At 40.6% G+C, this 24309-nt stretch overlaps 1 protein-coding gene across 2 annotated transcripts in view; it reads right to left on the bottom strand.

Annotated features, from left to right (window-relative positions):
• Nucleotides 1-1142: 1142 nt before the first annotated feature.
• DENND6A (DENN domain containing 6A) overlaps nt 1143-24309 on the bottom strand; it is an 82447-nt gene continuing 59280 nt past the window's right edge. For both annotated transcript variants that reach the window (XM_075549999.1, XM_075550000.1), the window contains exons 12-20: nt 20587-20681; nt 12289-12354; nt 12090-12154; nt 9843-9932; nt 7160-7213; nt 6945-7054; nt 6730-6832; nt 4028-4102; nt 1143-3595 (exon numbers count right to left, since the gene is read on the bottom strand). In XM_075549999.1, the coding sequence (XP_075406114.1) occupies nt 3464-3595; nt 4028-4102; nt 6730-6832; nt 6945-7054; nt 7160-7213; nt 9843-9932; nt 12090-12154; nt 12289-12354; nt 20587-20681 (790 nt within the window). In that variant the 3' untranslated portion in view covers nt 1143-3463. The remainder of the gene's footprint in view (nt 3596-4027; nt 4103-6729; nt 6833-6944; nt 7055-7159; nt 7214-9842; nt 9933-12089; nt 12155-12288; nt 12355-20586; nt 20682-24309) is intronic.

The raw sequence follows: 24309 nt of genomic DNA, 5'->3' as shown, positions 1-24309 counted from the left end.
CATGAATAAGCAAATTAAAATCCAAAGCATAACATAAAGCATCTTTTTTTTCATAAAGCATCTTTTAAGAGAGAGAAAAAAAATAATCTTTTTTAATTTAATAAATCTTTTTATTGGGGCTCATACAACTCATCACAATCCATACATACATCAATTGAGTAAAGCACCCTTATACATTTGTTGCCCTCATCATTCTCAAAATTCCCCTTCCACTTGGGTTCCTGGAATCAGCTCATTTTCCTTTTCTACCCCTCCCCGCCTCCCCACTCCCCCGAGAAAAAAAATAATCTTAAAGAACTTTTTTAAATCTGTAGATAATTAGACATGCCCTCACAGAAGGGTCACAAGGAAGGGAAGAGTTGCCTACGAATATAGCACTTAGGAAGCACACAACATTCCTCTAGTTTTTTAATGCTTCCTCCACCCCACTATCACAACCCCAGTTCTACCTTACAAATCTGGCTAGGCAAGAACATGTACAATGGTACAGATAAGAGCTCTTGACACACAAAATCCAGGACAGCAAACCTCTCAGGAACAATAATGAGAGTAATGATACCATGAAGGTAGGGAGAAGGTGGGGGTAGAAAAGGGGATGAACAACAGAAATGTAGGTGAAGGGAGACAGCGGACTGTGTAAAAATATGAAAATAAAAATAATTTATGAATTAGTGAGGGTGGGAGGGAGGGGGGATGATAAAGGAACTGATACCAAGGGTTCAAGTAGAAAGAAAATATTTTAGAAATGATGATGGCAACATAAGTACAAATGTGCTTGATACAAGTGATATATGGATTGTAAGAAAGGATAAAAAGAGCTGTAAGAGCCCCCAATAAAATGATTTATTAAAATAAAAAGATAAGGTTTAAAATAAAAAAAGGAAAATCCAGTAATACTTAGATTATTAAACTAAAATATCTTCATCAGAATATTCTATGTATTTCTGGGGAGAATATGAAATCACTTCAATGACCTGCTTGTTAGATGGACTACTCACCAGCTCATGGAAGAAGGTTACACTTAAATAAAAAACAAAAAAGCAGCGAACAAAACCTCTCAAGAAGTAAAAGGAACTCCATAATACACACATTTAGAAAAGTAGTCTAGCCCTACTCAGAAATAACACAAGATATCCAAGTGGTTTAAAATCCAAGGCCTTTAATTGTTTTTAGTAATGACCATAAATGCCTTCACAAAATCCCTCTTTTACACTGTAAATAGAAGGCACACGGCACATTACATAATACCCTAAGAGCAGTGATTCCTTCTGATGCTGGTGGAGATGAACATTAAAATGGCAGGATTTGGATATTAACAAGGTTTCCTCTGAAAAAGTAAAAAATAGAACTCTGGAAATTACACAAATTAAGTTACCCAGTCATTCTCAGGTTCCCAATGTAACCTGAAGTTATTTTCAAAAGAACATAATTTGAAATTAGATGATCCACCCCAGTAGTGCGAGCGAGCCGGTTTTCAACACGTGTCAAGTTTGAGTTAAACGCCGGAAAATGAGAAGACACCATTATCATACTAATTGGCCTCGTTAGCTACTCTTTGTTGTGCAACACAAACAGGACAGTGGTTTAGTTTAAAAGATCCTCGAGAGGACTGGTCACAGACAAGATATAAATTGTAAAATTATTAAAATACACTTTTTGGAAAAATAAGATGATGACAGTTTATACTTCTATAAGCTTTCCCAGAAACATGAAATATGTTATCATATAAAAAGGCAGCTGCTTGCCTTTCTGTAAGGACAACTGCTGTTTCACCAAGTAACTCATTGGATTTAAAGGCAAATGATTTTTTTTTTCAAATGCCACTTTCTGTCTCTGACTTTGAGGTATTCTTGAAGAGACTGTGTCCACGAGAAAAGGGCACATTTGGGTATCAGAACACAGTTACAAAGAAAGGGAGCCGTTACACCAACAGCGCTTCAAAAGCCGTTTCTTCGATAAGGAATTCCACCTCAGCCAGGTAACTTATTAAAGGGTAAGTAAGTCACAGCTCTCTGCGTATGTGCTGGGTCATGTGTGCGCCTTTTAAACTGCGGGGCTTCAAGGAGTTTGTGGAGCGATCCCATTACCTTTTCATTTTTCCACAAACTTTTTGAAGCCCACTTCTAGGACCCTCCTATTCGAACACAAAGCAAGCCATCACACCCTCCCCAAACCAGTCTCCTGTTTTTTGGCAAGGTTGTACGGTTTAAACAAAACAACATAACAACCTAGCTATCCCAATCATTTAATCATGAGAGCTCATGTCAAACAAGAGTCGAAACGACGTGTTATGAGAAATTAATTAGAAGTTAGAGGGAAGGAAAACCCTACCAAACAAATATGCTACTGAACATCATTCTTTCAGCCACTTAAAGGATATCACAGAGGTTTACAAATACACTGGAAATATAGTTTAGCTTAAAAAATACAAATTGGCTTACACTTAGACTATCTATGAGAAATGCCCAAGATAATTAATCAGAACAAGCCCAATTAGTACAAGTTAAGAGGCAATTAACTATTCCTTCCTACTCCACAATTAATACTTATACATTCTTGTCTTTGGATAAATGGATGATTAAATTTTGAAAATGCTAATGAAAACCTTATTAACAGCAAGGGAGAAGTTGAAAAAAACAAAAGTTTACTAATAAACACTGGGAGGCGAGAAATTCACGGGTAAGCACTGGTTACTCACTACCAAAACCAGAGGCAGTGCCATCGAGTCAATGCTGACGCAAGGACAGGGTGGAACTGCCCGGTGAGTTTTCCGAGACTGACTGTTTGCGGGAGTAGAAAGCCCGGCCTTTCTCCCTCGGGGCAGCTGGTGGTTCCCACTGCTGACCTTGTGGAGCAGCCGGACTCACAACCACTGAGCCAAGAGGGCTCCTGGTTACTCGGTAGCATGCCTTATAAACTGATACCTCACAATGAAGACAGAAGCGTCGAGACAAGCAGCTGGGCTTTATGGAACAAGTAGGACGGCGGAAGGCACTCCATAGGCATCGATGACGTCTAACCCTAGTTGTACAAGTCAGTCTTGTCCTTCTTCGTGGAAGAGAGCCAGTGTGCGTGTTATTTTCAGATCCCCCTGAGGTTTAACATAATTGGGCAAAGCAGCACCGATTTAAAAAAACACCTGCAATGCCAGCACTGCAGTTTGGAATCACAGACACGGCTGGCCCCGCAGGTCTCTCATAAGAGCACTTTAGAACATGATTAAAAAATATAGAAATGCCTCTTGGTGGTTCAGTATTAAAGTGGAGCCGCACAGAGATCCGTTTCCAAAAATAATGCACTGAAACAGTCTGTTCGGACAGGACAGCCTTTCCTCCCCGTGTCCAACATTCACGGCCGACTGCCACGTCTTTGCCACGGAGACATCTCTTTCTGTGCGTCTGGGTGAGATGGGGCTGTGCTTCGTGGTTCACAGTGCATCTGAGCTGCACTCTCTTGGCAAAGGTCATGTCATGGCTGTCTTGAGCAGAATGCCTTGCAGGTCCTCTGGTAATGCTAAGATGATTGCATCTATGTGTGTCCTTAGCTTTTCCATAGTGTCAGGCTTCAAAGGTAAATGATCTCGATCAGCCTGCACCTACAGGAGGGACATATAGTAACATTTAAACAGTCTTCTGAATTTATACCAAACACATTATATTCTGTAGATAAAACAGTTTTAATGGACTCCGTTAATGGGAAACTTTCAGACTTCATTTAGACCAAAATTTACAGAAACGTAAAAAAAAGGCAATAAATAGATCATACATAATTCATTATCAGGCTCAATAAAAGTCTTTTATGTAAATACAGATAATAAATATCTAGGCATGCTATGTAGTATTAAATGTAAATTAAAATGTTTTTCTACAATTCACTGGCCGATATAAATGATTTAAAAATACAATGGCATCATTATGATCTACTTGAATAACCAGGTGTTTTCACTCACTTAAACCCAAGAAGATGTAACAAGAGGAGACCATCTTCCAGAAAAGTCTCTTTGGTTCTACCTGCTTTGATAACATACCAGCTTATTTTTCAGCTTCAAAACAAGGTCCACTGTTTCTACTTCTGTGTGTTTCTGGATCCAGAGAAGTAAGTCCTGGAAGAACAAAGAAGTCCAGATTGGGTATTAAAAAAATACCTACTTTCGGCCATCAAGCTCAGAAGCAAAAAAGCCCACATGGAAGAAGCACACCGGCCAGTGCGATCACGAGGTGCCAAGGGACCAGGTATAAGGCATCATGCAAAAAAAAAACCAAAAAAAACGATATAAGTGTGTGTGTGTGTGTATGTGTATATATATGTGTATGTATATATATACCATATTAAATGAAGGGGGAAGTGCAGAGTGGAGACCCAAGGCCCAAGTGTCGGCCAATGGAGATCCCCTCATAGAGGGGCTTAGGAGAGGAGATGGGTTAATTAGGGTGTGAGGTAGTATCGATGAAGAACACAGCTTTCCCCCAGATCCTGGATGCTTCCTCCCCCCAACTACCATGATCCGAATTCTACCTTGCAGGGCTGGATAGGACAGAGGCTGTACACTGGTACATATGAGGGCTGGAGGTACAGGGAATCCAGGGTGGATGATACCTTCAGGACCAAGGGTGTGAGGGACGATGCTGGGAGAGTGGAGGGTGAGTGGGTTGGAAAGGGGGAACTGATTACAAGGATCCACATGTGACCTCTTCCCTGGGAGAGGGACAGCAGAGAAGGGGGGAAGGGAGACTCCGGATAGGGCAAGATATGACAAAATAACGATGTATAAATTACCAAGGGCACATGAGGGAGGGGGGAAAGGGGAGGGAGGGGAAAAAAAAAAAGAGGACCTGATGCAAGGGGCTTAAGTGGAGAGCAAATGCCTTGAGAATGATTGGGGCAGGGAATGTATGGATGTGCTTTATACAATTGATGTATGTATATGTATGGATGGTGATAAGAGTTGTATGAGTCCCTAATAAAATGTAAAAAAAGAAAAGAGGAGAAAAAATGATTAGGGCAAAGACCGTACAGATGTGCTTTATACAAATGATGTATGTATATGTATGAACTGTGATAAGAATTGTATGAGCCCCTAATAAATTGTTAAAATTAAAAAAAAATACCTACTTTAATAAGAGAAGTTACTGGAAAAGGATAAACAGGGAAAACTGGACATTTTACACCGGATATATCAGTAAAATACTAGGATAATCATGCACTTGTACCTAATACCCTAATAACTCTCAATCGGTTGACTTTCAACACTAACCAGAATGACTATCTAATAATTAGAAGTACAGAAAATTCCTTTTTGAGGGGGGCTTTTTAGGTCAATCAAGAAAAAGTAAAACTGCAATTCTAGGTACGAAACTAAGGCCATCCCTCAAACTCAGGGGCTCCTACAGCCATTCCCTGGGTTACACATGTCTTACATTCAGACTTACAGAAAACTCTTACCTGTTCTAAATCAATAGAAGGCTTCAAACTGGTTCTGCCATGACCAACAAAGTGAGACAGGAACCAAAATTTTTATAATGAGGGTACCTCCCTGGTGGTAACCAGAATAGGAGAAATTATAGGTTGAGGCTTTGGGATTGGGAGTCAAGAAAGGTCTAGCGATCCCTTCCAGGAGCCCAGTGTGTTCGATTGGCTCACCAGCAGGACTGTGGCATGCCACACACCATCAAAGTAGTGTAGTTGGCTGACATCTTGGAAGGCCTGCTTTAGTAGTGGGTAAATTTCCCCTCACTTTGAAATGACTGAACCACCCTTACAACAAATTCTTTTCTCTTCTTAAACTTTTTATTGTGATTGAGGTCACCGTTCACAACTCTTTACTACAATCGCCTTCACGTGCTACATGTGCAGCTCGCGAGTCACTGAAATGGTCTCTAACACTCACAATCAGGCTAAATAAGGACCATGCCCACCAGTTCTTACTGACCTACAAATGCTAAAGCCCAGGAACAGCTCTTGTTCAAAACTCAACTGCCTATATATACGTCTAAGAATCATTAGCTAACCAATTAAGCTAACTGAACTCAAGCTCTGTGTCTGCAAGCAAGCTCTCCTGAGCTTACTGGTGGCTGTTTGCATCAGGAGCCTTTTCTCAAAATTGTGACTGGGTTTATAGCTAGAAAGGGAACCCGGGAACTGGCCCACTTGAAGATGGATGCTAACTACAAACGAAAAATTAGAGACTGTCTTTTCTATACTCACAAATAGTTTAATTTAAAATAGTTTGGAAATCATAGTTGTGGACTATGAAAAAGTCAGCTTCGATATATGAAAAATGGTTAATATTAATTAGTGCGATCAAGAATGCGGGACAAGATTTCAGGACTACAGTTACACTGCTGGGATTAGAATATTGGCTCTATCCAGTGGTAAACTAAGACATGTTTAACAGAGATCTCCGCCCCAAGTCTGTTTTTACATTTGTTAGTTTCTGAGGTGTACATATTCTTCCACACTGCTGAGCAGTGATAGGAACTTGAGACAGTCACTTCCCTCTCTGAGCCTCAGGTATCTCTAAATGCAGATCCTAACCCAACCTTCCTCAATGAGTTGTGAAGCTAAAAAGAGAGATTGCATATAAAGCCCTTGGTGCACAGACAGAGATCTAGGAGAGTCAGCATTAGTATTCTCTGTAAGGAGGTAGGTAAGGGTGTAACCCTCCAACCTCTAAGGGTAAGTCTGTCCTCACTAGCTGCTAGCTACCACACCAGCACACTGCTTCCTCACCTCTTCACAAAGCGCTTCCAGATGGAGTGCTTCCAACTTCTGGGTCATCTCCTTCCGCCGGGTCCTGAACCAGCCATCAAAATTAGGAGATTTTAAAAAATGCCTATAAAGATAAGTTGTTTTAAAAAGAAAGTTTAATGATGGCTTAAAATACAAATAAATAAATAAAGCTCTGAGTAAAAATAAGAAACAAATGAACACAGAAACACACTAACCGGTAAAGTCCAATCCAATCGCCTTTTATTCTAGAGGTCAGCTGAGGCCCTGCTTTCTCGAGTGTTTTCATAAATTCATCCGGAAGGAACTGTCCTAACTGGGGAGGGCTCTACAAAACAGGACGTACTAGATTTTAAAAATGAGAAATGAATGCACTAGCAGGAGTTGATTACTGTGAGATCCAACAGAGGAATTCATGTGAATACACTCATACCTTCCACGGGGAAATACTTTTCTGCAAAGGCATCAGGCTTGCCACATATCTTTCCTAAAACCAAGAAAACAGTGTTTAAGTTGCAATGTTCCCACCGGGTGTTCTTCAGAGACCCCCCCCCACCTCCCACAGAGACGTTTGACAGAGGTTTTTGCTACAGACCCTCTGACGGACATCAACAAATCGATCATTCCCCACAATGCTTACAGCTAAGTTCCAATAGAACCGGGCTGTTGCACTTTCAGTAATCATCTAAATAAAATTTGGAATATGATCCATAATCTTGCAATATTATTCAGCAATACAGGAAAACAAAACAATGATACATGCTACATGTATGAATCTTGAAAACATTATGCTGAGTGAAGTAAATTAGACATAAAAGGACAAATATCACATGATCCAACTTACATGACAAATTTGGAATAGGCAGATGCATATAAACCGGTGGCTTGGAGGGGACAGTGGTACACAGGAAGGGGAGCAAAGGGATACTGAGTGGATGCTTGAGGTGATAGAAACTTTTGGAAATAGACAGTAGTGATGGCAGTACAATATGGAGAACCTGGCCATCATTGAATTATACATTAAAAATGGTACGCACTCCTTAAAACGGTCAACCATACGAGATCAAAAGAGCAGCTTTTGCCTAGGAATAAAGCTCAGAAAGCAGAAAAAGATAAAGAAGAAGGAAGAAAAGAAAGCCCAGGGAGGAAGAGAGAAGAGTATGATCACACTGAGGGGACCGCAGTCAGCAAGACAGAGCATGTGTGCGAAACGCTGAATGGAAAGCTAATTTGCATTGTAAACTCCCACTCAAAGCAAAATAAAGTTGAAATTTTAATTTTTAAAAAGGGGTAAAATGGTAAACACGGCCAACATTTTGTACTGGAGAAGAACGTGGGCAGTGCCACGGACTGCTACAAGCACAAACAAGTCTGTCTGGGAAGAAATGCTGCCAGAATAAGTGAGGAGGGCACAACTACATCGCACGCGCTTTGGACAAGTTGTCAAGAGAGGTCAGTCTCTGGGGAAGGACAGCATGCGTGCTAGAGTAGAAGGGCAGTGAGAAAGAGGGAGACCCTCAGGACGATGGACGGACACAGCCCACTGGCAGCAATGGGCTCAAACCTAACACCAATCGTGAAGATGGCACAGGCCCAGGAGGTTTGCTGTGGTACTCCGGGTCAGAACCAACTCGATGGCACCAAACAACACGTTTTTCTTTTCAGTTTCAGTAGCACTTGGTGCACATGTGATACAATTCAATCATATCAAGAAGTGTACAACGGTCATCATATTCAATTCTAGAACATTTTACTCTTCCTTATAGCCATTGTTATTCGTGTATTTTTTTTTTTGCTAATTGTGGCAAAAAATAGACACAACAGATCATTTTCCAACTCCACAACTTCTACTTGTATAATTCAGTCATTGATTTTACTCTTCATTATGAGGGCCTTTATTGATATCCTTTTCCAAAATCTTTTACCACCATTAACAGAAACTTAAATGCTCCCTATGCAAGAAGTCCTTCCCTTTTACCTATGGCAACTACTGGTCAATCTGGCTTCTTTTCCTGGTTGGTGTTGTTTGTGGCTTTCGTGACAGTGTTCACATATCATACACTTCCATGGTTAAACCACTTTATAAATGAGTTGTATAATACATTTTTAATGCTGGTTAATAAATACCCTATTGAGTATTTACTAAAACAAATGGATTTAAATGGAACAAAATAAATAACCATCTAAGAAAGAATACTGTATATACTCGTGTATAAGTCGAGTTTTGCAGCACAAAAAATGTGCTGAAAAACTGGTCAGTGGTACCCCAACGAGGTGCAACATCTCCCGGGTGATTGCCGTTCCTCCGCTGTCCTCTCGAAGCCCCGCTGACACTGCAGGGCTTTGAATGTTTGTTTACTCACATCTAACCAATCAGAGCCGTCCTGTGATGTGGACGGCTCCAATTCACAGAAGCACCCGTAGTGATTCACTTACGCCGGCAGCTGAACTGGTAAGGATGTGTCTGTGGCTGCGCTCCATCTCTCCCCTCTGGTCTCTGTGTTAATTCACATGCTGCATTTCCCACCCTAGGCTTATACTCGAGTCAATCAGTTTTTCTGGTTTCCCAGGTAATAAATAGGTACCTTGGTTTATACTCGGGTCGGCTTATATTCGAGCACATATGGTATTTCTTCCTAAATAATGCAGTAAAGATTTCCAAGGGGAATTTTAAAGTTCACAGGAAAAAGAAATGATAAAAAATGTAGTTTTCCCACAAACTTTTTGAAGCTCTATCATGAAGTTCACCAGCAATTGTTTTCTTGTTATGTAATGTGTCAATTCTAACTCACAGTGATCCTCTACAATAAATAGAGCAGAGGCTCCCCCTAAGATTTCATAAGCTATAGTACTTATAGGATTAGGGAAAATCCAATAAGTTATGTTTTACAAATAAGAAAATTGAAAGTCAGAAAGAAGAAATGATGAACCAAAGCTGTACAGTTAATACTGGAACAAAGGATCCAGGACTCTTGCAAAGAAAACTAATTTTAATCATTGAATCCATGTGCAGACAAAATTCACAACTTAAGATAAAGTTCTGAAAGCTGGGAAAAGCATTTAAATAGCCTCCACAAATCATTACATTAAAAGCAAATCTGCATTTGTTAACTTACTAATGGAATGATGAAGCTTTGTGTCAGTTCCAAAAAGTAGCGTCGGAGAATAACACTTTGCGCTTCAGAAGGACGTTTCTGTTGCACACCCTAAAAGAAGGCAACAATACACAGTTTATTGCGCGGTATCCAAAAAAAGAATCCTGAGAGTAGAATGCGAGTCTTTAACTTAATCAACTTCAGGCATCCCATACGTAAACCTATCGAGGCACAATGGAGACTATTATCTGTCCTTCCATGAACTAGCTTTAGTGAGGCTATTTGCATTTTGAAAAAATGCATAAAGGAATATGATGAAATTTAAACAAATATTTATGGAATAAGGCTACTTTGGAAACGGCTCCAAAACATTGTACCAAATTGAACCAAATCGTCCCTTCTGTCCCACTTTCTACTTCCTCGTACTGTCTTCTGAGACTATCCATCTACTTTGATCACCCTTATTTCATTAGTCTGCTTTAAACATCCTCTGAATCTTTTATAGACCAGATGTTTCCTCTTTCCTGAACCACAAGCTTTATTCCTCTATCACTTCTTCATGATAGGCTATAGCATTTCACTATAAACCCCAAGTTTCCTGGAAGATTGGCATTGGTTTATGGTTTTTAGCCCATAATTGTTGCTACTTTTGGGCTTTTTAAATCATTTTATTGGGGGTTCATACAACTCTTACCACAATCTGTACATACATCCATTGTGTAAAGCACATCTGTAAATTCATTGCCCTCATCATTCTCAAAACATTTGCACTTCACCTAAGCCCCTGGTATCAGGTCATTTTCCCCCCTCCCTCATGAACCCTTGATAATTTATATATTATTATTATTTTGTCTTATGCTGTCTCCCTTCACCCACTTTTCTGTTGTCTGTTCCCCAGGGGGGGAGAAGGTTATGTGTAGATCCCTGTAATTGGTTTCCCCTTTCTACCCCACCCTCCTTCCACGGTCCCAGTATTGCTCCTCTCACTGGTCCCGAAGGGATCATCTGTCCTGAATTCCCTGTGTTTCCAGTTCCTTTCTGTGCCAGTGTTAATCCTCTGGTCTAGCCAGATTTGTAAGGTAGAATTGGGATCATGAGAGTGGCAGGGGAGGAAGCATTTAGGAACTAGAGGAAGTTGTATGTTTCATCGTTGCTATACTGCACCGACTGGCTCATCGACTCCCCATGACTCTTCTGTAAGGGGATGTCTAGTTGCCTATAGATGGGCTTTGGGTCCCCACTCCGCACTCCCCCCATTAACAATGATATGATTTTTTGTTCCTTGATACCTGATAACTGATCCCTTCAACACCTCATTATCACACAGGCTGGTGTGCTTCTTCCATGTGGGTTCTGTTGCTTCTGAGCTCGATGGCTGTTTGTTTACCTTCAAGCCTTTAAGATCCCAGACGCTATATCTTTTCATAGCCAGGCACCATCAGCTTTCTTCACCACATTTGTTTATGCACCCATTTGTCTTCAGCAATCATATCGGGAAGGTGAGCACACAATGGTATGAGTTTTTGTTCTTTGATGCCTGATCCCTTTGGCACCTCGTGATCACGCAGGCTGGTGTGCTTTTTCCATGTGGGCTTTCTTGCATCTGAGCTAGATGGCCGCTTTGCTTACCTTCAAGTCTTTAAGACCCTAGATGGTATATCTTTTGACAGCCGGGCACCATCAGCTTTCTTCACCACATTTGCTTATGCACCTGCTTTGTCTTCAGCAATTGTGTCTGGAAGGTGAGCATCATGGAATGCCAGTTTAATAGAACAAAGTATTCTTGCATTCAGGGAGTACTTGAGTGGAGGCCCAATGTCCATCTGCTACCTTAATACTAAACCTATAAACATATGCACATAGATCTATTTCCCCATCATCATTTATATGTTTATATACGTACATGCCTTTATTTAGACCTGTACAAATGTCCTTTGCCTCTTAACGCTTTCCTCTATTTCCTTTGACCTTCCTCTTGTCCCACAATCATGCTCAGTCTTCATTTGAGTTTCAGTAATTCCTCTCGATTACATTACCTTTGATCACACACTACCAGGTCTCATACACCCTCCTCGCCACCAATTCAGATCACTTGTTGTTCCCTTGTCCCTGGGTTTGTTAACACCAATTGTTGCTACTTTCATCATCCAAGTTGAATCAAAGTTTACTTCAAAAGAGTAGTAACATTTTACATTACTACCCATGAACATATAGTCTAATTGGATACTTGAAAAGGAATGTAAATTAATAATATAAACCAAAAATTACCTTCTGTAGCTGTTTTATAATCTCTTCATCTCTGTTTAGAAATGGTTTATAGGAAGTATAGACTCCTAAGAAGTGAAAAGAATAAAGTAAGCGAAAAACCAAATACCCATAAGAAGTACACATTTAAAAATTAATAGAAGCCAATACCAGGAGCTGTTAGAGCCCCCAATAAAATGATTAAAAATTAAAAAGCCAATACCAGGTTTAGAATCCAGAGTCTTTAGGTTCTTCAGTTTTTTCACTTTGACCTGCTTAGGAATTTCACCTGAAGGAAACAGCATAAGGATTCTTATAATTACTCTAATTATATAAAATATGAAATTAATAATCCACTATTTCTCACTTAGGGTTATTATTTATAGCTATATCATTCTTTATAACATCAAGTCATACATTAAGTCTTCATTTCTGGTACTTTAAAATTAGATAAAGGTAACATTAAATTACTACAGCAATTTAGAAACCATGAAAATGATATTAGTCGATTGGATACTTGATAATTCATCAATACCTATCATTAAATTCCTTGCTTCTGCCATTCACATGGATATTTAACATCTGTATGCCAAAAATACATCTAATTTAAAGTTTATGTGCCAAATATGTATAAAGTACCCTTTATGAATAGACAGCGTGGAACAGAAAGTAATTCCTACATGAGCATGCAGACCGGCCTTCAAAGGTTTCTCCTGACACAACATCCCAAACTCGGCTTCTGAATGCAGATATTTAAACTACCACCAGGTGGGGATAGAGTGCGCCACAACCACAGATCTTGGCAACAGATGCCAGGCATCCAGAGTAAGGCACCTGTGTTGAATAACTTGGGAAGCATGTGCAGTGGCCCTGATCTTGAGCTCAAAGGAAGTTACAGTCTAAGTAACTGTTATAATACATGGAAAATGCTGTCAGATTAACACTTGAACATGTCATCTCCACTGCAAGTGCGCTGATTCTGACTCATAGATACCCCTATGTAGGGTTTCTGATATTCTAAATCTTTAAGGCAGCAGATGCTGTAAGGTAGGTGCCACTGAGTTGGTTACAATCCACAGCGACTCTATGCACAACAGAAAGAAACACTGCACAGTCCTATGCTATCCCTATGGCTGTTGCTATGTTGGAGCCCACTGGTAAAGCCACTGTGTCAATCCATCTCTCTGAGGGCCTTCCTCTTTTTCATTGCCCCTCCACTTTACAAAACATGATGTCCTTCTCCAGGGGCTGATCTCTCCTGACAACACGTCCAAAGTACGTAAGATGAAGTCTTGCCATTCTCATCTCCAAGGAGTATCGTGGCTGTACTTCTTCCAAGACAGAGCGGTTTATCCTTTTAGCAGTCCATGGTATTTTCAATATTCTTCTCCAGCACGATTCAAATGCATCGATTCTTGCCTCTTTCTTATTCATTGTCCAACTTTCATGTGTACGTGAAGGAATGGAGACTGCCATGGCGTGGAGCAGGTGCCCCTCAGTCCTCAAAGTAACATCCTTGCTTTTCAGTACTGTAAACATAAGCATTGATCATGGATCCAAGCAAGACAAAATACTTCACAAAACTTTAACTTTTCCTCCATTTATCATGCTATCTATTGATCCAATTGTGAGACTTTTGTTTTCTTTATACTGAATCGTATCCGTAACGGCTGTAATCCCTGATCTTTATCAGCAAGTGCTTCAAGTCATCCTCACTTTCAGCAAGCAGGGTTCTGTCATCTGCATATGACAGGTTGTTAATAAATCTCCCTCCAATCCTGATGCCGTTATTCTTTATACAATCCAGTTTTCTCTGATGACGTGCTCAGCATACAGATTGAACAAATATGGTGAGAGGAAGCAACCCTCACGTACACCTTTCCTGACTAAAAGCCACGCAATATTCCCTTGTTCCACTTGCATAACTGCTTCTTATACAAATTCTACATGAGCACAATGAAGTGTTCTTGAAGTCCCATTCTTCTCAAAGTTATCCATAGTTTGTTATGGCCCACACAGTTGAATGCTTTTGCATAGTCAAAAAACACAAGTAAACATCTTTCAGGTATTCTCTGCTTTGAGCCAAGATCCAGCTGACATCAGCAATGATATAGATCCCTTGTTCTGTGTCCTCTCCTGAATTCGGAATGAACTTCTGCCAGTTCCTTTTCAATGTGCTGCTGCAATTGTTGTTGGATCATCATCAACGAACTTTACTTGCATGCAGTATCAAGGATCTTGTTCTATAGTTTGAGCTTTCTCTTAGGTCACCTTTCTTTAGACTGGGCATAAATATTTATCTCTTTCAGTCAGTTGACCAAGTAACTGTCTTCAAAATTTCCTGGCATAGAGGAGTGAGTGCTTCCAGTGCTTCATCAGCTGGTTGAAACATTTCAACTAGTATTCTGTCAATTCATGGAGCCTTGTTTTTGGCTAATGTATTCAATGCCATTTGAACTACCTTCACTATCATTGGCTGGATTATACGGTAATTCCTGAAATGGTGTACTGTCAACTACCGTATATACTCAAATATAAGCCGACCCGAGTATAAACCGAGGTACCTAATTATTACCTGGGAAACCAGAAAAACCGATTGACTCGAGTAGAAGCCTAGGGTGGAAAATGCAGCATGTGAATTAACACAGAGACCAGAGGGGAGAGATGGAGCGCAGCCACAGACACATCCTTACCAGTTCAGCTGCCGGCGTAAGTGAATCACTACAGGTGCTTCTGTGAATTGGAGCCGTCCACATCACAGGACGGCTCTGATTGGTTAGAGGTGAGTAAACAAACATTCAAAGCCCTGCAGTGTCAGCGGGGTTTTGAATGAACAGGGAGGAACGGCAATCACCCGGGAGATGTTAACACCTCGCTGGGGTACCATTGACCCGTGTATAAGCTGAACCCCAGTTTTTCAGCACATTTTTTGTGCTGAAAAACTCGGCTTATACAAAAGTATATACAGTAGTTCTTTTTGGTACAGTGACTCTGTATTCTTTCCATCTTCTTTTCATCATTCAACTTCCTGCATCATTTAATGTTTTGCTCATCTTTCTCCAAGGAACAGCTGGTGGGTCTGAATCACTGACCTTGCTGTTAGCAGTCCAATGCTTATCTGATAGGACCACCAGCGGTCACAAAAAATGCCAGACATTAAGTTTAACAATTTCTTTGTTAAATTCTCTAATTGTTTCTCTGTGTCCATGAAAGTAAGAGAACCTAAAACTAAAGGCAATCTAGAGATGAGCTAATACAAACCTTTAAGTTTAAAAAATACCTTTATGAGATAGTTATGGTTTATTGTGCCAACCTGTTCGATAAACACATGTGGGAGTAATTGAAGGGCAGAAGGATAAATGGCTCGGTGAGCCTCGCCTTTCTAGGTGTCGGGTCTCTTGCTTTCTGATGGTTGGACCCTGCTTCAGTTGGCAAAGCTCACTTCCTGCAAGACATCCCTGAGGAGAAGCCACACGGACCTACCCCAGTACAGCCATGGGTGCTGGAGCAGCCACGTGGAGACCCGTGCCAGCTCTGAGATACTTACACGCTCACTGATTTGGCTTTCCTCCTACAGTCAGCATCATTGCATGTGTTTTGTGAGATGAAGGAGGACTTTGTAGATTGGTGTCGGACATATGAACTAATGTTGGACTTATGGACTTGGGCAGCACTGGGTTGGGATGCTCTCTTAATGTACACTTACCCTTTATATAAAACTCTCTCATACATATGAATTTCTGTGGATTTGTTTCTCTAAAGTACCCAGACTAACACATTTTATTTAAATCATTACATAAATCAAACAACTAACTCTTTTTATCTGGGTGGGTGGGATAATAGGAATAGGGGGCATTTTCACTTGCAATATTAAATGCCAGAGTATAGTTTTTAAAATGTAAGAGTATGAACTATGGTAAACAGATACTTCTATAAATTTCAACTTTGCAGTAACTTCAAATTTTCAGAAAAGGTGCTGAATAATGTAATCTACATTTTAGGTAATCAACTATTTCAAACTAACTTTAACAAATACTTGTTAATTCAATTTTCATGGATAGATATTTGTCATTCAGTAAATATTAGTATACACTAAGGATTATAATACAGGAGTAAAAATGAAGCACTGAAATGAAGAATAGCTCACAGTCTAATAATGGAGAGAGGGAGAGAGGCAGAGAGAAATGACCATACAGAATGATATGTACTGGGACAGAAGTATGACAAAATACTATAGGAGATGCAGAGGGGTGAGTATGCTATCAAAGATGCCCACAGGAAGTGATTATTATTCCTATCAGAAAAACAAGTAGTTCTGGTGATGCTAACCACAAGCAGGCACAGTTCAAAACCACCAGCTGCTCTGTGGGAGAAAGACGAGGCGATCTGCTTCCATAAAAATGTACAGCCTCAGAAACCACATTCTGAGTCGTCATGAGTCAGCATCAAACTTGATAACAACGGGGTTGGCTTTAGACCTTTCAGGTAAAAAAAGTTTAGTTCAGAAGCTTGAATAAAAAAAATAGAAGCTTGAAGAACATGTTGCTTTAAGAATTGTAGATAATGCTAAAAAGTAATTAAGAGCCCTAGCCTCAGCAGCTGCACCAGTTTCTATTAGACTTGTTAAGTCTGATCTTGTTTATAACTCTGAATTTTGTTCTAAATTTTCCTCTCACTCTGCTAAGACCCTCTATTATGACCCCAATCAAATTTGTCATTAACAGTCCCTGGGCACCTTCTTGTTCTCGTCTCAAGGTAGCGGAGGTTGTGGTTTGCACGCTCCATTAGTCCTTTGCACTAATTGCTTCCTTGACTGTTTGATTTTATTCATTCATTCATTCATCTTTGCTCTTGATGAGAAACGACCAATAGTTATATCTTAGATGGTTGCTCACAAGGTCCAGGTGCTAATCACCAAAAGATAATATAGAACACTGTGTTTATGGACCACCTCAGGCCAATTAACCCGGATGTCCCCCAGGGCTATGCTCCTAAGAGTTTAACAGTTTCTTGAAACAAACTTATTAATTCATGCTACACTACCAATAATGGCATGAAAAACTCACTGCCATGAAGCTGGTCCCTACTTATTGTGACCCTATAATGAAACACTGCCTGGCCCTACGTCGCGCTCATAATCACTGCCATGTTTGAGTCCGTTGATGTAGCCACGGTGTCAAGTCATCCCTTTGAAGGTCTTTTCCTCTTCTTGCTGAATCTTTACCAAGTATGGTATCCTTCTCCAGGGACTGGTTCCTCCTGATGACATATCCAATGTACGTGATACAGTCTTGCCATCTTTGCTTCTAAAGAACTTACGATTGTATTTCTTCCAAGAAAGCAATCCCTGGTATAGTTCATATTATTCTTCAACACAAATGAATCAATTTTTCTTTAGACTTCTATATGTCTCTTGCATGCATATGAGGCAAATAAAAATACCATGGCATGGGTCAGATGCACGTTGTTCTTCAAAGTGATCATTTCGTTTTGGTTTTTTTTTTTTTTTTTCACTTAAAAGAGATCTTTTGCATCAGACTTTCCCAATGAAACACAGCTCTTGATTTCTGACTGCTGCTTCCACGGGCAAGCATCTCTGGTGGCGCAGAGGGTTAAATACACGTTGAGCAGCTCTAATCCTCAAGTGAGCAGTTTGAGCATCTGAGCTGCTCTGTCAAAGCAAGAAGAGGCTGTCTACTCCTACGGATCACAGGCTCAAAGCAAGATGAGGCTGTCTACTCCTACGGATCACAGGCTCAAAGCAAGATGAGGCTGTCTACTCCTATGGATCATAGGCTCTCAAACTTATGTGGCCTATCACCCACTTTTCAGAAAACAAAAATAAGACAAACTCAGCACCCTGACCATTAAAAATGGCTGAACTGAAGCCCATCATCCAGGTGAAGTACCTGCTTTTGCAATCTCCTGCAAATTGACAGCACCCTGTCAGCAGGGGCAGTAGCACTGACTTTTGAAATTATTAAAGTCTCAAAACCAAAGGGGAGGTTTTACTTCATCCTATAGGGTGTCTATGAGTCGGAATCAACTCTCTAGCAATGAGTTTGGTTCTGGGAGTTGGTTTCCATGGACATTCACAGAAATTAAATCCTTGAAAATTTCAATCTTTTAACCATTCATTGTGATGCTGCTTCCACTTAAACAAATGGCCTAAATTGGTAGAATCACAATGAAACAGACATGTCACACACAAAAAAAGTGTCAAGCTTAAGTTAAGATTAAAACACAGCAAAACCTTTCATAGCTAAGACTCTGGTGGGTGACACGGAGGAAGGCCGCAGCATTTACAGAATGCCATGAGCCAGGCAGGCACTAGGCTTGATCTTCCCAAGTAACAGGGAATTTAAGGCATAAAATGCTATCCTGCTACAGCTCAGAGGCCTGGCTGCCTAAGGGAAGCATTTCCTTCTGTTTCAAAAGGTTTCTAAGCATTTCAGAGTAAGACTGAATCCAACATTTTAAACTGTTTCAAATGTTATTCTCTGATACTACCAAAGTTTATATGCGTAAATTCTCAGAGTAAATCATATTAGGTCATGTCAGAAATGCCTGTTTGTGTACATTAGAAGGAAAACCTTTAAAAAGAAATCATAACATTATTAAAAATGATTCAGATACCCCGCAAATCTCAATTATTACAATGAAAAATTCAAGAATGCCCAGGGAAAAACAGCAGGGATGCCATTAAATTGTCATCTAGGTTAATAAGATGTCCAGGTTTCCGTAATTACCATGAAGGTGTATGAGGTGTAAACATGGAGAAGGGAATTAAAAATTTTATTGCTATTGAATCATAGACACCTTTATTAAACAAAAATATCAAAAATATCTGAAGCTTTTTTGACATACACAGGGGTATCCAAAACACACACAGAAAGGGAAAAAAGTCCCGCTGAGCAGTTTTTATAGTACACATTTTCCCCACTCTGTGAGCATCAAGCAATTGGCTCTGAGTCAGTGCACCCAGTGGCATCGCCTGGGAAGGTTAACTCTGGTCACAGTGAACTTCTTCATGAAAGCAATTTCACTCAAACCTCGTTTTTTCTGATGGCCAATTTAAGAGAACAGCATGCGGCTTTGAAATTTCATTTCCTGCTTGCAGACAATGCTGCAGAAACTGCTGTGATGTTGAACACAGCTTACAAGGAGTGGTTTTCTTGTTTAAGAAAAGTGAAATGTCAATTGATGACAAACCACGCTTTGGACATCCGTCAACTTCCCGACAAAATCAGTGCACTTGTGCTTAAAGACCACTGAAGGGATGGGGAAGTTATCTGGACGATCTTGGAGCTCAGTTCAGCGAATTTTAAAGCAAGATTTGGGAAGGAGAAGGGTTGCAGTGAAATTTGTGCCTCGGGTTCTGACTGATCAGGAAAAAGCATGTCTAGGGGAAACAATGTCATGCTTTGAAAGAACAGCTCTGAAGTGACCTGGACTTCTTTTCCAGCGCCATTCCTGGTAAGGAGGCATGGTGCTATTCTTACCACCCAGAAATCAAACATCAATCAAGCCAGTGAAGACACCAGTGTCTCCTCACCAAATTAAAACTCATCCAGCGAAGTGAAATCAAAGATCAGGACGATGCTCGCTTTTTTTGATGTGAGGCAGATAGTGTATTTGGAGTTAATCCCACCAGGTCAGACTGTTAATCAAGTTTTCTATTTACAGGTTCTGAAAAGACTGGTTAACAGTGTGAGACCAAAAAGACCTGATGGGGACTAGTTCTGACACCATGACAATGCACATGCTCAAGCAGCCATCTCAGTGTGCCAGTTTTTTACATACTCCCCCCTCCAAAAAAAACAACAAAACAAAACCCAGCATGTCTCTCTTGCCCTATGCACCTTACTCACCTGACCTCGCTCCATGCTACTTCTTTTTGTTTGAATGAAAAAGGACATGAAAGCACAACAATTTGATGTAAAAGAATGAAGAAAAAAAAGAGGGAGGTGGTGTCAGCCATCCAAAGAGATGAGTATGAAAAATGTTTTCCAAGAATAGAATCGCAGATTTGACAAATGAATTCAGTGTATTGAAGAGTACTTTGAAGGTAATAAGGTTGTTTTGTAAAAAAAAAAAAAAAAAATTACTCTTATGGTCGTGGTTTCTTGTTCAAGATCAGCACGTCTTTTGACCACTCCCTTAATTCATGCCAATGCCAGAGATGTCTACTTCTTCTCAGACCTAACTTAAGTTTTTTGCCAAATCTTGAACAAGGCCAGTTCTCTACAAGGTTTTATTCAAGTAGTATTGCAAATCCCTGTGCTTATAATATCATAAGTGCATCTATTTAGTAGAAGATGGCGGGTCACATGTATGAGAACCAGCAAGATTTACTGAGTAAGAAATTATGCTCTCTTTCAAAGACCTTCACTAAGGGTACCTAAAAGAAGGTAGCCAATAACATAATCAAAAAGCAACCAAGGGATGAATACAAAGATGAAGAAATAGGCTTCGCAGCCACATTACACACTTAATGAGAAACATCAAGTTCATACTTTACCTGCAGGTTTGAGGTCTCCTATTCGAATGATGTGTGGCCAATGCTGGAGTGTTTTAGCAAAAAAAGGATTGGTTACTCCTAAGATGACTGAGGGCCTAAACAAATAAAAAGCAAGACAAAACAAAAGCAAAGTGGGGGGGGGGGGGAGAAAGAATTTTCCATTAGTGAAAAATAATTGACAATATTTTTAGTGTACACTAAATAAGTTTTTCACTCATTGTATTACATATCAACTATGTGCCCGTAACATTTGCACCAGTCACATGAAGATGAAAAGACAAGGTCCTTCCAACAGCACACAGGCTGGAAAGAATTGTGGTGACACAAGTCATAAGACAGTGTAAAGGTGGTATCCAATGTACACTCACACCAATCACAAAGGAAACCGTTGTCTATCAGAGGGCTGACAGGCAGTATTTCCAAAGAAAGAACATTTGCTGTGAGGCATGAGCAATGAGAAGTTTACTGCCACAGAGAGGAGAAGGTGGCTAAAGGTGATCAAGGAAATATGCACAGTATGCGCAAAGCAATGAAGTGAAACCATGGTTTGTTTGTAGAACTCCTGGAGTACAAGGCAGGAGTCATGAAGGGTCAGAAATGAGAAATGCTGGCCATATCGAGAGCCACGTCAATTCACTAGAAAGCTTAAAGAGCAACTTGCAAGCAAGAGCAGGCTCTTATAGAAGTGAGTGAAACAGTGAGGATCCCACTGAGAGAGGCCTGCAGGAAGGGTAAAGTTGAAGACGGGCCAGTGGGGCGGTATGAGAATGATTAGAAACCCTGAGTCTGGAAAGGACACAATGGGAAGAAGATAACAAGTGTTATGAAAAACTTTTAGGATGTTGAATTGGTGGAATTTGGTAAACTCTGAGATAGGCTATGTTTAAAGAAGAGAAATTTATGACAATCCAGGTATGGTAGTTACATAATTTGATGCCAATTTGAGAGGAATACAAGGGAAGGGGTGGAGTCTGGCCTGTCAATTAAGATATAACCAATGAGGCCTCTGTGTGGGCGTGGCCTGCTCCGGAGAATTCTAGGAACTCCTGTATTTCCTCCCTGGAGGCAGGAGACATTTCTCTCTCTCTGCTGACTCCCTGAGAGACATTCCTGTGGAGAAGACACATGGAGCAAGGCTGATGAAGCCAGACCTCTGGAGCTGGAGAAGCCAAGTGGAAAGCCCTGCGAGCACTGATATGCTTACAACGCCAGTGGATCCAAAGACTTTCTAACCATTGGCCTGTGATCATCCTGCATTCCGTGTCATTGCATGTGTTTCATGAGTCTGAAGAGGACTTTATAGACTGGTATGGGATATATGGGTTAATAACTGTCTTATGGGCTTGGACTGGACTGGGATGTTTTCTTAATGTACAATTTACCCTTTATATAAAACTCTCTCTTATACACGTGAGTTTCTATGGATTTGTTTCTCTAGTCTACCCTAACACACTGATTTTCATCAAAGAATCACAAGATTAGGGGAGGCCTCCCCAGAAGAATTCACTACAGAGAACAACAGCACTAAAGACAGAGTCTGGGGAGAGTGGTTTGTCTGCCTAGACAACAAGGGAGAAAACGGAGAGGGAGAGGGAGAGGGAGAGGGAGAGGGAGAGGGAGAGAGAGCCACATCCTGGCCCACCAAGCCTTGGGGACGACATTCCTGCTCTGAGCTGCCAATGCACAGAGAGGACCATAGGGCCAGTCCCACCACAAGACATGACATCCCCTCAGTGACCCACACAGTGAAGGAATTGTGCCTGGTCTGACAACCCCACCCCAGGGTGAAACACAAAGGGAGTACAACAGAGCAGCAAGGGTGCAAAGCAACAATATTCCACCAAGGCTTCCCCCAAATAGACCTCTGACTCGGGGGATAGTGCTTGGCACGTCATCAGACCCAATCATAAAACATTTATAAGGGTGCGAAGACAGGCCTGGAATATTTCTGGAAATATTTCTGAGCTTTTTCAATTTTATTTTACATTATATATATTGATATAAGATAGGCAGGATTGCTAACAATTAGGAGGTGAAAACAACAGGACTGACGGTTCTGGGGTACATGGGAGAGGAGGAGGTGTGGGAAAGGGAATGGGAAGCCAACAAACCTCGGGACAAGAAAACAACCAGAGATCTAAAATCGATGGCGAGGAGGGTGTAGAATGCCTGGTGGGGTTTGATCAAGTGCAATGTAGCCTGGAGGAATTACTGTGAGCAGAATGAAGGTCGGACATGAGAGTGGGACAGGAGGAAAGTAAACAGGATATTGGGGGAGAGGGGAATAGCAGAAGTAACTAGAAGGCAAAAGACATTTATAGAGATATAAATATAGGCACGTGCATATGTAAATATAAATATATTTATATATAACAATAGGGATACAGGTCGATGTACATATATTTATCTGTTAAGTATTAACGTAGCCGGCGGACATTGGGCCTCTACTCAAGTCCTCCCTCAACACAAGAACACTCTGTTCTAATAACCTGACATTCTGTGATGCTCACCTTCCTGACATGATCGCTGAAGTAAAAAGGAGTGCATAAGCAAATGTGGTTAAGAAAGCTGATGGTGAGGGAGAGGGGAGTGGGGAGGACGGGGGAGACGGGGGAACCGATTGCAGTGCTCGACATATAGCTCCGCCCTCCACTGGGGACAAACAACAGAAATGTGGGTGAAAAGAGACAGCGGACAGTGTAAGATATGACAATAATAATGAAAATATAATATAATGTATCATGTTCAAGAGCGGGGGGAGTCAGAGGAGCTAATACCAAGGTCTCAGTAGAAAGAAAATGTTTTGAAAATGATGATGGCAACATATGTATAAATGTGCTCACTACAATTGATGTATGGATTGTTACAAGAGCTGTAAGAGTCCCCCAATAAAAGGATCTCGTAATAAAATTTTTTTTAATTAGGGGAGGGGTTAGAGCGAGACCAAAAGTTTATTCTGAGCATGTCTAATTTGAGGAGTCAAAAAGATGACCTGTGGCAATGTGCTGACTGACTAGTTCTACTGCTCTGGACCCTGCAGAGACCTGGGAAAGGAAGACAGAGCTTAGTCATCATTACATGGGAGTTAACGGACTTCAGCAGCATAAGGAAGAATTTATAGAAAGAATTCTCTGTCTGAAATCAAAACTAGCCCCACTGTACAAAAGAGGACCAACAATTTAACGAGTTGGTTAAGAAAGCACAGTCTGCTAAGCAGACTGAGCCACACAGCCAGTCAATCAAAAGAAGTTTTATCAAAGATTAAAATATATTCAAGGTCAACTGCTTAAGCAAGAATGAGCAAGAAGGAAAATGGTAAAAATGTGCCCACTGGAGCAGGCTGTGAGATCTATCATGGTGACTCTGACAAGGACAGCGTCGGTGACTTAGGGGAAATCTACCTGCAGTGGACTTAGAAGCAAGAGGTGGCCACAGTAAATGGAGATGTATTGTTCTTCTACAAATTTATTTATGACAAGGTGAGCAATGGAGTAAAAGTGAACAAGAAAAAGTTAAGTAATTAGATTATAGAAGTTAGATTACAAATTGGAACAACTACTCATATTCATATGCTGAATCATTGAAGAGGAAGCGAAGGCAGTTACAGAGGTGAGATGATGTGACCGATGCAGTAAGGGGTTCCGAGGTAAAGGAAGATGAATTCAAATTACAATTTGGATGGCTATTAATGACAAGATTGAGTTATTAACTACAATCATCCAG

This window comes from Tenrec ecaudatus, chromosome 5 (genome assembly GCF_050624435.1).
Source record: "Tenrec ecaudatus isolate mTenEca1 chromosome 5, mTenEca1.hap1, whole genome shotgun sequence".
NCBI lineage: Eukaryota > Metazoa > Chordata > Mammalia > Afrosoricida > Tenrecidae > Tenrec > Tenrec ecaudatus.
The sequence above is the reverse complement of the archived record's forward strand: the minus strand, read 5'-3'. Positions and strand labels throughout refer to the sequence as shown.